The sequence below is a fragment of the Melospiza melodia genome, chromosome 3, assembly GCF_035770615.1.
Source record: "Melospiza melodia melodia isolate bMelMel2 chromosome 3, bMelMel2.pri, whole genome shotgun sequence".
In the NCBI taxonomy this organism is placed as follows: domain Eukaryota; kingdom Metazoa; phylum Chordata; class Aves; order Passeriformes; family Passerellidae; genus Melospiza; species Melospiza melodia.
Genome location: NC_086196.1, coordinates 56,219,242 through 56,233,086, shown reverse-complemented (window position 1 = coordinate 56,233,086; position 13,845 = coordinate 56,219,242). Strand labels below are relative to the sequence as shown.

The window sequence follows — 13,845 nt, the reverse complement described above, 5'->3', positions numbered from 1 at the left end:
CCTAACCTACTTAGTGTAAGTTCAGCTCAGAGAAGAGAGTTTAAATAATACAAAGCTTCAGCCACCTAATTTGCATAAAGTATTTTTCATTCTCTTCAATAATTTTCAACATGAAAGTAGCATATATCTGAAGGAGCAAGGTAGCCTGTCTTTGTATTAGCATCAATCTAAAGAGTGTTCCTAGGAAATAGTTCATTTCAAACTGTATATTGCAGTAATAAGCACCGACCAAGCATTTTTGTCTCTCAGGCAGTTTTCAATATCTGTCACAAGCTATAGAACACAACCCTCTAGAGAAAAATTAACATTCAGGATTGATGAGAGCAAGAATAATGTATGAAACTGAATAGGCTAAAGTCCATAGAAATCATGGCAGCAGTATGGATTTTACAATGTATTCATTATGTAATGTAACCATTTTCTTAACTGAGTTTGGCAAATAACCCAACAAAGGCAAAAAAAAAAAAAAAATGGTTTAGACATTTAACTAGAGAATGCATAGAGTGCAATTGTTTTCATGCTAAAATGTCACAGCAAGAGCCAACATCCAGGATTAAACTGGCATGTTTTGAAATATAAGTGGTCAAGCATGTTTCACATTATGATCACTCTTCAGTTTATATATTTTAGATGTGGTTTTGTTCTACAAAATTGGACATTGGCAACAAAAGAGCAGATTCAGATCTGGTTCTTACAGGTAAGCAATTCCAAATCGCTTTGCAGCAGGCATAGTCATTCCCATTTGTCCATCAACAAGTTTTAAGCATTACTTACCTGATCTCAAGATTTTTTTCCTTTTCATTCATTGTGTGTTAGAAAAAAATCTGTGCAAATACTTTCAACAGCTGTATTTTATTGGAACCAGGGAAAACCTACATGATCTAAATTTGGAAAGATCTTCTGTCACTGATATAAAATGTGGTTTGGCTACCTTGATGAAATCCATAGGCATAACTCCTCATTGTGTGACTATTCATTGCAAGACTAAGTGATGTCTTGTTGGATAGTCACAGTTTTTTTCATTTTGTAGTGAATATTCTAATTAAAAATGTGAAGTAAAAATGTAAATGATTTATCCAAAAGAATCTGCATAGACATGTTCCAACTAATGTACCATTGGATTTGCCTTGAAATCCCTCAAATATATTTCTGTAAAATTTCAGAAAATTTTATGCCTTACAGAGGCAAAAGTGTATTTTCATTCCACACAACCAATTTTCTACCTGCTTATGCTTATTTTAACCCATCTCTTATGAAGTTTTCCTTTTGTCTCCTCCTTCTATAGTCCTTTCCTTTAACCCATGTAGAACAGGTATTGTGAAAAAATAGTCTGTGAGAACTTACACCAGCTTTCTGACATAATCACTCCTTTGGCAACTGCCCAAATCTCTGTGCTCCTCAGGGAAAACAGGTGCTTCTTGGGAACATTCATCATATGTTTTCTGTCACACACAAATTTTAATTTTTAGGATTTTTGTATTGGAAACAGTATAGTGGATTGTAACATAACCAGACTAGTATGCCAGGCCAGTCTGTGCTGCTGTGATATTTGCCTTTTTGTGCTGGTATATCTGGCACTTTGAAAGCACTTAGGCAAACAGGGAGGACTCAAAGGCTGTTACACATTTTAGCAGCCCAAGGAGAAGATACTGCTGGCTTATACCTGCTCTAAATTGGCTTTGCCGGCTGCCTCAGAGATACTGGTTGGTTCCGTACGTTCATAAAATGGGCTGTATCGCCCTTTTGTGTCCTAATCCGGTCATTGCATCACTCCCTTTAGTCAGGTGTCCTGAGACATCACTGGTTCCAGGGGGTTTCTCGCTGGTTCACCCTGCGGCAGCAGCTGCCCCGAGCCCTCAGGGGCAGCCCCGAGCGCTGATTCCGGGGCGGCCGAGGGATGCGCCTGGCAGGGGCCGGGCGGGGCCGGCTCTGCGCTCTCTCCGGAGATCTGTGGAGCACAGATCCCGGCAGGACTGAGATGCTGTGTGGCTGCTCCCAGCCAGGGCTCGCTGCTGTGCCCCCAGAGCTGTGGGCCCATTTCCCGGCCTGGCCCAGGCCCGGAGCCGCCGTAGCTCAGGTGGGTGCGGGGCCTGGCTGTCCCTGAGGGCACAGGGCCCCGGCCGGCACGGCTGAGCCTGCGGCAGCAGGGGAGGGAGGGAGGCGCCGCTGTGACCCGAGGCGAGTTCGCTTTGTCTGTGTCCCTCGTGCGGACCCAGCCTGCAGGAAAGGGGGGCTTCAGGGTACTTCTAGGGCGGGAGTAGCTATGACTCTTGAGAATGAGGGCACAGTTACTGACTGGGCATAGGAAGTCGCGCCTCTTCGCGGCCGGACACCCTTTGCGGTAACGAAGTCGGCTTCTTCCCCAGCGTGAGAGACGCGAAAATCGCCCTCCCCATGGCTTGGCCTCGCCGCCCGGCGGTAGTCTCACGGTCTTGCTGAAACAACATTATTGGCACGATTATTTCGCTCTTGCCCAGGGCCTTGTCCATGGGCTTGAGTTGGACACAGCTGGCAGATTGGGAGGGACACAGCTGCTGACTTTTACTGTCTTTGGACTGTGACTTGTTGGTATTTTTCCAGTTATTGCGATGGTGCAATCAATAGCTTTGCAATTTATATCGACAGCCACCCAGACTGACTCCTTGGCTTTGAGGGTCAGAGGTGCCGAAGTTCCATCTTTCCCCTCTGTGCCCAGGGAAGAGGGTTTCAATCTGCTACATTTGGAGTTTGTAAACTCCGTGTTTGCTTTTGTGGTTGGAGTCATCTGGGGGTTGTTTTGGAGAGTTCTGGCAGAGCTCCCTGAGCCATATGAGACCTTGCCATTTGGGCTGGTTCGGGATGATTCTCAGTGTGTAGCCAGAGACAGTGAAGAGCCTAAAACACCTGAGGCACTTTCCAGGACTAGTAAGGGCAGAACACCGATCAGGACTCCTCTTGTGTCCGTCCTTGACAAAAATCCATCTTGTTCATGCTCTGCCACCCCGTCTACTCGGATGCTGGGGTTGATGCACCATCTTAAGAGGACCCGTGGGCAGAAAAGTGTCATCTTTAAGTGCTCTAAATGTGGTAAATCAAATCTCACGTACCGCAGTGTTGTTTGTCACGTCTCACAATGCAAAGGGCAGGTGTGTGGTTCCAAGGGGCGAGTGGATCTGTGAGGGGGGCAGTGAGGTTTTTCTACCAAGATTGGCCTGGGCCAACACAAGAGGTTAATGCATTGTCTTGTGAGGAATATGGAATGGATTGTTGCCTGCCATCCCAAGGAGTCATCAGTGAGGGGAGCCCCCAAGAAGGTGTGGACTGAGGAGGAAGAGGCTCTTCTGGTGGAGAGGTTTGCTGGTAGCAGAAATATTCAAGTCCATTTTTCACATGCCTTCTCACAGTCACAGCTGTGTCAAACAGAGTCTATACTATTTGTCTGTACTGCCATGGCATTTTAGTTTTCTTGTCCTGTTATAGAGCTGTGCGTAGCATATGCTGCTCTAATCCTTTCAAAGCACTTTGTGAAGATAGTGAAGGCACTTGGGGATAATCTCTGTGAAGCCACTAAATTGGTCACCACTAAAGCACTGAGAGACATGAAACTAGGCTCCTGTAATCTGCAGAGGGAGCCTTTCTCTCCTTTGGAAGCACGGAGACCTGCAGACCCACCAAACAAACCACAGCAGTTTGCAAAGCCTCTGTTCTTCACTGGAGGGTGCCACCAGAAGGAGGAAGGAGAAAACTGCAAGCCGATCAAGGTATTAATCACTCCCAGTGCGTGAAGACTGGGGTGAGGGGAAAACAATCATCAGAAAGGGTACTTAACCACTTTGCTACTCCAGATGAATTAATTTAGATTCATGTTTTTTGTTGTGACTACAACCTGATTGTTAAGAGAGGCCATATCTCAACTACAATCATTGATACCTCAGAAAAGACTAAAAGTATTCTCAGCTGACTCAAATCCCATGCACTTCAACAAAACAAGATTTCCTTTTTCAACAGTATGGGCAAAATCCCACATCATACATGGAGCTTACTCCAAGATTGGAGGGTCCTTAGCAGTCTAAAAATATGATCCAAAGTACTTACATTTTTTTTCAACCTGTACTGGAAATTACCTTCCCTTCTTTTTAAATTAACAACTATCCTGCTGGTAAAGTATGTTAATTATTTTTTCTGCTATGTTAAAGTCACATTTGCAGGCGGTGACACCTCCCTGTTTGGTTTTTTTTTTTTTTTTCACTGTGCCATTTTTTAATTTGTGTGAGATTTTTCCTGAATTTCATTTGAACTAAAATTCCACTCATCTTCAATGAAGAACAAAAGATGAAAGTACAGTTATGTAAGCAACATATCAGTATGGTGTGGGTGTGCCTGTGAGCCTGTAGGTTATGTGGTGTCACCTTATTTTAGAGGAAGTTGTCTCTTTTGTCAGATACCCACTCTTCATTAGAGATTTTTGCACATATCAGTAATGAGGATTCAAGCAAGTCTTCTGTCTTTTGCTGGCCACAGGTTCACAGGCTGTATTAATAGATAGGATTAGTGAAGAAGAATAGGTCAGAAGGCTGCAAAGCTCCTGTCCCTTGAGATTTCCTTCTTTAGATCATTAGTCTTATTGAGAGCTCCCTTGAACACAGCGAGCAGAAACTGAGGAAAAGGCTGGAACCATTTTATTCACCAGGACATTCTGGGGAAGGGTGGTTTCTGCATCAGAAGCTCCACTGAAAATGTCTGTCCATTTCTCTGCACAGGCACCCTGGAGGAACAACAACATCAGTTTTCTGACCAGAGAGGCAGCTGTAACAGAGCAAGGAGAGACTATTATAGGTTTCTACCTGTTGGCTTTAGGTAGGTATTTGGTTTGGGTGTGAAAGGAAACTCTTCAATAGATGTTGTTATCAAATTCAAAGTGATTCATTTGGATTTTATCCCTAAAGGAACAGGAAGGTAGAAAATGTCACTTTTTTTTCAGCAATTGTAAGATCAGAGAAGTACATTTTGCTTTTGTTGAAAAGAGATTTATAATAAATGCAGAAATCTTGAGGAAAAATATATAGTCAGGTCTGTAAACTTTCAACTAATGTTCATTAAGCTTAATATGTGAGAAGATAAAAGAATTACCTTGTCACCAGTACATGATAATTCCATGTCTTCTTGTGTTTTAGTAGCACTGAATAAATGTTCCCTGATTTTCACTTATGGCTTTTGACAGTCAGTTGGCATCCTACAATTATCTTCTGGAGAAACACAAAGTATGTTTTGTGATTCTTAACTTTAATTGTTTGTATTTTCTTGCTTTAAATGCTGGATGCATGTAGAAATTGACTTCTTCAAGTAGGATCTAAGAAAGATCTAAGTACTAGAACCTTATCCTCTGTTAGCAGTCACAATACCAAGTATTTCTTTTAGTTCTGCTAGAGGACAAATATTGTAAGTGTATGACAGAGATTTGAAGGTGGTACTCAGTATAAATGCACTCTGATACCACTGTAATTTTGGGTTGTTTGTTTAAATATTATCTATTTTGGGCAGGCTTATTGCCAAACACAAGGAAAATTTATGAAATTTCAAAGAGTGCAAGCATGCTAGGTAATAAAAATTTTCAACTATAGGACCTCACAGAAAAATAGAAGAAAATTTAATTTTTATTTAATCTGTTCTTCTAAACAGCATGTACAGAAATGTCTATGTTTTTAAATTATTTGCCTGATTTTTTTTAATCTTAACTTATTACATATTTCAATTCACCTATTAGGCCTCTGCTTACATTTGATAAAGGCTAGTGGAAGTTAAAATGTCAAATGCTAAGTATTTTAATATGTTTACATGAAACTTTCTTATTTTTATCTCTAGAAATTAAGGAAAGTTGTGCTTGAAACAAAACCAGAGATTTTAATAGAAATATATATGGCTTCTATCTTAGGAGAGTGGTTGTAAGGTAAATCAGAGATATTCCAATTTATCCCCACTCTGTTCACATCTGTGTATCCCCTCGTGAATGGCTGGGAAATGTCTGCACCATCAGCGGAACAATTAAGCAGTTGCACTTAGGACTAGAAAGAACATCTTAGGTCAGCAAGGCCAGTCCCCTACAGAGGCAATGTATAATCTCATTTACACAGCTATTATGCTCCCTCATATAACTGGCTAGGGGTTTTTTTGGTGTTGTTATCACTCTTCCAATTGAAAGCACATTCCTGATTTTGTTTCTCTGTTGAATAGGAGCTTTCACCTAAATTCTTAGCTAAAGTGATCACAACAACTTTATGCAATTTTTGGTCATTCCTTCTAATTGAAATAAATTTTTGCTTGCAAATGACACCCTATGGCCAATCTATATTCCTGAAGGAGCAATCACACCTTGAAGCCTACCTCTATATTCCTATATTAAGCAATTGAGGGAATTTTCTTTTGTTGGTTGGTTGACTGGTGGGCAGGGGGTAATTATATTTATTTATCTCTTCTCGTAAGATCTTTTCCCCTGTCATCTTAGCAGCCTTATAGCAAGGACTGAATCCAGCATCCAAGCAGGGTCTTGCCATCACTATTCACATTCATATTTACACTCTGTCAACTCTACTGATCCCTCCCAGTATTGCCTCTGCATCACACTGCTAGTTCAGACTTCTTCCATCAATCAACCAGCAGAGATGTTCTCCTATGCTGCTTTCTGGTAGTGATCTCACATCTTCTAGCAAATATCTGCCTGGGCCCTTTAGGCTATTGAGATTTGATTTCTTCAGATCCTTCAGCCAAGCCTGCAAGTGCTTGCATGTCATAGCTGCTGTTCTTGAAATTTACCTCAAAATTCAAAACTTGAGTTCCTTTTCTCACAGAGTATGTACTACCAGCAGAAGCACTACTCCAAGTTAAGTGTAATGTAGATCTGGTTAAAGTTGATGGATGTAGCTATACCTTTTGGAAATGATAACTTTTGAAAAAATCTGTTAATTATACATTAATCTGGAAAATCCTAATTTCTTTTCTCCTTGAAGGTCTACTGTCACAGTTCTGCAAGCAGCAGCCACAGCAATTTATAGTTATTAGTTTTACGTACACCAATAACTCATTCTGTCCAGGGAGCTGTGATGTGGCAGAGCAAGTGCTCTGTCATACAGACACCCTCTTGCCCTTCTGGCAGCAGAGAAAAAAGGCCAGTCCATGTGCTAGCTTCCTGTACCTCTGGTGCTTTAGGGCTCTGGAAAGAGTCTATTGGCAGGAGTCTACAGACACTTCCTTACACAAAGCCCCAAAGATGTTCATATTTGATACTCTTGGGTTTTTGATGCCTTGAAAAATGGCTTCAGTGATAACACTTCTGTAGTTACTAAGTGTTTTCTTCTCTTTCAAATTCAATATGGCAGTGCAGCTTGTTACAAATTCCGATGTACTTTTCTGAAACCAAGGAGATGTATGTGACTGGTGTTAGCATTTATCCAGAAGATGGAGTTCCTCTGAATCTCCTCACCTCCATAGGATGAAGTCCTAAAAGCCTAACTGCATTTGGCCAAGTCTTCCCAGAGTCACTCATCTTGACAGAGCTCATGAATATCCAAGAGCCACGGTCTCACACATTTTGCTGAGATAAGACCTCTGTGTGTCCCCTTCTGGAAATTCTCACGGGTGATGGGTAGCACAGCTGTCATTTGTGCCAAGACAGGACACTGATGTGTGCATTGCATGTGATACAGCAGCCAGGCAGTTTTGGATCCAGGTGAGGCTCCTCAGCACCCTGAGGCATGGCAGCCTGAGTGCAGTGGTGTCACACACTGACACCAAGAGCAAACCAGCGTAGGGAGTATGTGGGGCATTTTGTAAATGCTGATGGACACTGAGACCACTGCACTGCTTCTTGACACCTGAGCCACTGTTCCATCATTCTCCTTGTTAATGCTGTGGCCAGGGGATTAGCAAAGTGTGGGGAAGGTGCAATGCCCACCCAACAGCAGTGATCCACCCTTACAGGGACTATCTGCAAGTGATAGCAACTGCTGTGTTACCCTGTGCTAGGTCACCTGGGGCAGCATCCTCCTTCTGAAGGCAGCAGTCTGCTCCCATCCTTCCCTTCAATGAGCTCAGAGCTGTCTCCAGCAGACAGGTGAAAGCTTGTCCTGCTGCTGGGATTACATCTGACCCCTTTTTGCCTATGCCATAAGTGGTGCACTACTGTGGAAAATCCTTGTACAGTTTAAATTATGAGGTACAATTTAAAAGCACTGCCCACTGCTGCTGGCTTCCAGACATGGGGAAAAAATATAAAGCTTTTTTTACTTCATAATTATTAACCGGAATTCTTAAGTTGGGTGTTTTTCTGCATTTATGCATAATTTGTTCTCTGTTTGCTTTCCCTCATTTCACTCTTAACTGGGCCTGTTAGAGTAAATACAAAGGATAAAAGGAAATTTTATGTCAGTAGGAGAGAGTATTAATTAGAGGGCAAATTCTGAGTTTTTGTGAGTGCTTCCATCAGAAAGACATGCTGAGTGCATTACCAATCCCATCAGAACAGACCACAAGATCCAAAAATGCTTTAAAACATACTTTAAAACACTTCTGAATGGTAATAGTAAACTGTTACTTGACAAGTGACAGAATGAGTGTTATTTTGGGATTTTGTTTGACAGATAAATCTGAGAAGGTGGGAAAGGAAACAAGCTATTCACAGAACATTCATCCCTAAAATGATTGCATGTATTGAACAAATAATCTGTCCATGCTTTTTCAAGTCTAAAACAAGATGACTCTTTTCCTTCCCGCCAGAACTGGCAATATGCCCTGGACAGGATATTGTGTGTGTATAATTGGCAGCAAAGACTGAAAACAGAGTAGGGTCACTTCACAGTTGCAATAGTTAATGACAGCTTTGCAAATTCTCTGGGTTTTATCACTGTTTTAATTAAAGTTTTCTGGGCAGAAAATCTTTTGCAGCAAGCCTCTTCTGATTGGCATTTATACTTGTGTATGTGTAGTTGTGTGACTGATTTCATTCATGCCAGCTCTGCATTAAGATACTCAATCCAGTTTCTGTCCTAGAGGAAGGTTATTTGCTGAGGAAAGAGCTTAGCTTGTCTTGTGACACTGAGCCTCACCTTTTGCTCTCATTTCTTGAGTTCTTCCACTTAAGGCTTCATTTATATTTTAAACTGTGATGGCTGAGTTGTAACACCCATTCTTCTATTTGTCTTGCCAGCTTTTACAAGAAAAGGCCATGCAACAATGTCTAATAAGAGCAAGTCTAAGTAGAAAGCATAATAACCTATTTTGGCTGGGCACGGGTGAACTAATCTATTGGAAATGTGGATGACCAGCTCAGAGCTATCAATTCACATGTGCCAAATTTAGTGCTTCAGAAACAATGTTAACAATGAAACTGCATTCAGCCTCAGGCGCTTATTGCTTGTTCAGTGACCATCTCAGGTACATGAGGAAAAAATAGGGCATGTCTGAATGCACAGGATAGAGTGATTTGACAGAAATAGTTTTAAAATTACAATGTACTTTTTCGAAATTCTTAGAGTTAAACAAACTCAATGTTCTCAGTTGCTTTCAGCAGAAAGATTTTCAGTCTCCTTAGTCACGCTTTCTGGCTACTTTTCTGCATGGGTTGGTGGGCATCACGCTGACTCAGGAGTTTGTAAATAGCAGAAGGGCTGCCAAGCAAGCTGACTTTCACCAGCTTGCTTGGCAGCTCTTCTGTTCCTCCCCAAGAAACCATAGATAACAGCACCAGACTCCCTTGTGCAGTGCTTTTGACGTCTGTGGATTAAAGTGCTCTGTTAGAGAGTGCTATTCCAGGAGAAGGATTACTACTGAATTAAATAGGGGCAATACAACATTTTTAATACTGCTGTCCATCCTATTCCTCCTATCTCACAATGTTTGCAAAGCTACTGAAGTATTTGCATATTATCTGTGTATTTTGCCATGTCAGAAGATCTAGCATCTCTCTGATGGGCAAGTCAAGTCAGACTTGGGTATCCCTCCTATCCATTACATTATTGGAGAGATGTGGTGATCCCTCTCTCAACCTTATGCTGGGTGGCAATGCTCAGTTTCTGCCTAGCTGCTATTTTTTTTTTTTCCTTCTCTCTCACCACATTTTGACTTCAGTTGAAATCTGTCTTTTTTCACCAGGATTGCCTTATTTTGCTGGGTTTGGATTTTGGGGTTGGTTTGGGTTTTTTTGGGGTTGGTTTGGGTTTTTTTCTGCATACTCTTATGCGTGAATATTAGTGACAGCTTGTAAAAGATGCAACAAGTTCCCTCAGTTGTTTATTTTTCTATCTTTTGTTTTACTGAGATGGCACCTGGTAACATGGAGGCACTTCAAAATTCAGAGGTTTCTTTCTGGACTCTTGATCTACCTCTGACATCCCCTGAGGCACACATCCCCTGAAATGCAGCTGAGGAGATCTCTGCCCTCACTGAGAGTGTCAGTGCCATTGCTGTTCTTGCCTTGAATTTTCAACCTTCTTCCCTGTTATGCTGTCAGGGCTTGGGGGAGGAAGGGAGAGGGGTTGTTTGGTTTGAGCTGTTCTTTTGGTTGGGGTGATTTTCTGTTTTGGGATGGTCTGTTTCAGGTTTTTAAAGCCAGTCAGTCAATGTAGGCAGCAACCCAGACTAGCACATGTATCTGATGGCACAGAGATGCAGTGTCCCATACTCACTACTCTAGCTGACACCACTTTTATGTGACCACTGATTTTGTTATTGCATGGTTTACTAAGAATTTATTTTCTTCTGTTTTTTTTTTTTTTTTTATTCCAAATTAATATGGTCTACTACCCAGACAGACCATTTTAGGGACTGGATATGTCAGTGCAGGTTCTCCACTGCTTTGCTTGAAAGGACTGTGCCTACCTGCAGAAATCATACTCACTCTGTAACTTTATCTCCCTCGATGCATCCCTCATCTTCAACCTCAGTTTGTAAACGTAGTTCCCAGAAATTATCCCAAGTACTGCATCTCTCTCACCTCTCATTGCTCTAAAATGTGCAGTGTTGTTTGGTGTGATGTTTTGCTCAAGTTCTTCCTTAAGACACTTTAACTGAAAACTCCCTTACCCTCCAGGCTAGGGGGAATTTGCTCTGTATATTCCCAGCAAGGGCAGGTGTCTGACACTGGGAGGCTATCCCTCCTATCCATTACAATGCATGGGCAACATTTTGTTATTTACAAAGGAGGTGCCATTTTATTTTGTCTGCCATTTTAGCACTATGTCTTCATATGGACAGGGAAAAATATTTCATATCTACTGCCTTGATAAATATCTAACCTTGCAGAGAGTAGAACCAACATACACAGACAACACAACTCCCATATTTGCATTTCAGGCTATCCTCATTCATTCCCAAAGCCTTCCTCTCCCAGTGCCCTGCTCTGCCTATTTATAATACCTAGATTCAAACAAAAGTCACAAAATCCCTGAGTTAAAGTGCATGCAGTTGTTCAAAACAAGACTTGATTAAGAAACATTGTCACCTAGTGGCCAGAACAAGATATATTTATTTTTGCTGGGCTTGCAACAGGATGTACATAGAATGTGTGTGTGTGTGTGTGTATCTCAGTGTATCATCTCACCAGTGATTATTTCTGGTAATACCATAGGCTGACATTTCAGCTCTTTCCAGTTCAAATATTCTTCACATGTTCATTCAACTAAAAAAGATAGAGCAGCAGAAGCTTGGCAATACTGCCATGTTGAAGATGAAGGGAGACGACCCATCCTTGTTGATCAGCATCGACTCCACATTTATTGATCCAAAGGCACGTTTTTATAACCGTGTTAATTAAGATCATACATATTGCAAAACTCGAGCTCACGATAGGCTACCAAGCAAACATTAACCCCTCCCTTTGTTTTCAATACCTGTGGTTTGATTATTGAAACCAAGATTTTTGTTCTCACCCTGATATGAAGGGTTCTCAACCTCTGTGTCTGTTCCCAAGGACAGAATGTTTACCTGTTATGAGAAGACTGTCTGAGAATCCTGCTGTTTATAAAATGTGCCTGAGAACCTAGTTATTTACAGAAACGGGCTTGAGAACTGCTGCTTTACAGCTGCCTTTTACTTTTCCATCAGCTGTATATTTTCATGGCCTCTTTCTTTAAGCCATGTCTGAGCAAAATTCTCCAACACTGCCAAGAGAAACTATCGAAAGTAAATTGCTCAGCAGAAGAAGCAGTTCATAGACCCTTACAGAGACTGTCCCATCAACCACCTCCCTCCCACCCCAAAGTGCCCGGAGCACTTCACCAGGAGGTATCTGCCCAGTCTCTTTATTTACAGAACATGTGCCTTGCTCTTTGTCATTTCAGCTCCTGATACTCCCACATGGCCTGGAGATGGGGAGGCAATTTTCTCCCCTCCCTTCCTATCCCCAGCAGCCTGGTAGTGAACTGCTGGATTCTTGACATTGAGGCGGTGCTTCCTGAAGGAAGGCAGCTGCCCCCTTGTTACAACATTAAACCTATCAGCCATCTTTCATAGCACAGACTCCTTTGGATATCCAGAGGTGCTGTGCAGAGCCACCATGTCACACCCCTCTTTATTGTGTTTGTTCGTCTCTTGCTGGGTCAAGATACCGCAGCCTTTCTGGGATATCTGCTGTTTGTGCCTGGGCAGAGGGCTGTGGGTCAGGTCTTCCCTCCCTTTCCTGGGAATATTGTAACCTGGCATAAGCCACCAGGTGTTGCATGCCTTATCCTGTCGTGGGCAGCACACACTCAAAAGAGGTCGTGTCTTGCTCTGCCTTGCCAAGGTGAAGCAAGGCCACCAGTGTCAGAAATGGCAGGGCTGGTTTGTGGGATAGAAGCTGGAGCCAGCTGGGAGCCAGGTGCTGCCTGACCTGCTGCTCAGCCCTCCACCCCCTTTACTGGCTAAGCCACATTTTCAACACTGAACCTGACCCTTATCCATATAATTTCTGTTAAAAGTCATTCATCTATACACATCTATGTAATTTCAAAAAGTGAGATGCGAGCCACCAGGGCCTTGCACTGATGGGCAGAACAATAGCTGTAGACATTTGGAAACTCTAGGTCTCTCCAGCAGAGTGTCTGGTTTTCAACATGTTTACAGTTATCTCCCTGTGTTTTGCTCACATACTTAGACACATAAAAGTCTGGCATCTCTGTTCCTGGAGAGTAAGAGAGAATGCAACTTTCTGTAAAATTAAATAAAAGAGACTTTGAAGTTCTATTCCAAATATTCTCTTCATATAGATTATCATGTGTATTACTGAAAAATATTCCCATCTGGGACAGACTTTGCTGCAAGGAGATCCTAGATTGTTCTAAGAGAAGAAACCTAGTTGTATTAGCTGCACTTTTCTAAGGAGAACTGGTAAAGCAGCCCTCTGACTACGTGTGAGAACTTTCTGTATCCATTATTTTATATGAGGAACTTAAACAGCTGCAGATTTTGGCAGATTGTTTTTAGTCTCTGCTCCACTCTACTAATCTTTGTTCCTTCTTATTTTCCCAGAAGTAACACTTACGAGTTTCATCTATCCACTTAAGGAAAAAACTTTCAGGGAAAAAATCCACTTTAGACCCTTAAACGGCGCATCTTCAGTAGGTGTAGCAGCAGCTCTTTGTTCTGTTTTATTGCTGCACTCAATTACTTGCTCTTTCTTCTGAAATGCACCCAGATGCTCAAAAAGGTTTCATGCATAGTTGTTTAGTGGATAATCTGGTTTCATATACTTCTAGTGGAACAAAAGGGAATTTTAGAAGATATGTCATACATTTACACTCAACAGCTCCTTTCGTTATTTGCTTTTTTGATTTCATCTAATCATAGAATGGACTGAGTTGGAAGGGACCTTAAAGATCATAAAGTTCCATGGATTTT

General features: G+C 41.9%; 1 protein-coding gene across 1 annotated transcript in view; it reads left to right on the top strand.

Annotated features, from left to right (window-relative positions):
* Window positions 1-4,715: 4,715 nt before the first annotated feature.
* LOC134416763 (opsin-5-like) overlaps window positions 4,716-13,845 on the top strand; it is a 30,257-nt gene continuing 21,127 nt past the window's right edge. Inside the window, exon 1 of the mRNA XM_063153481.1 lies at window positions 4,716-4,836. Within this exon, the coding sequence (XP_063009551.1) occupies window positions 4,716-4,836 (121 nt within the window). The remainder of the gene's footprint in view (window positions 4,837-13,845) is intronic.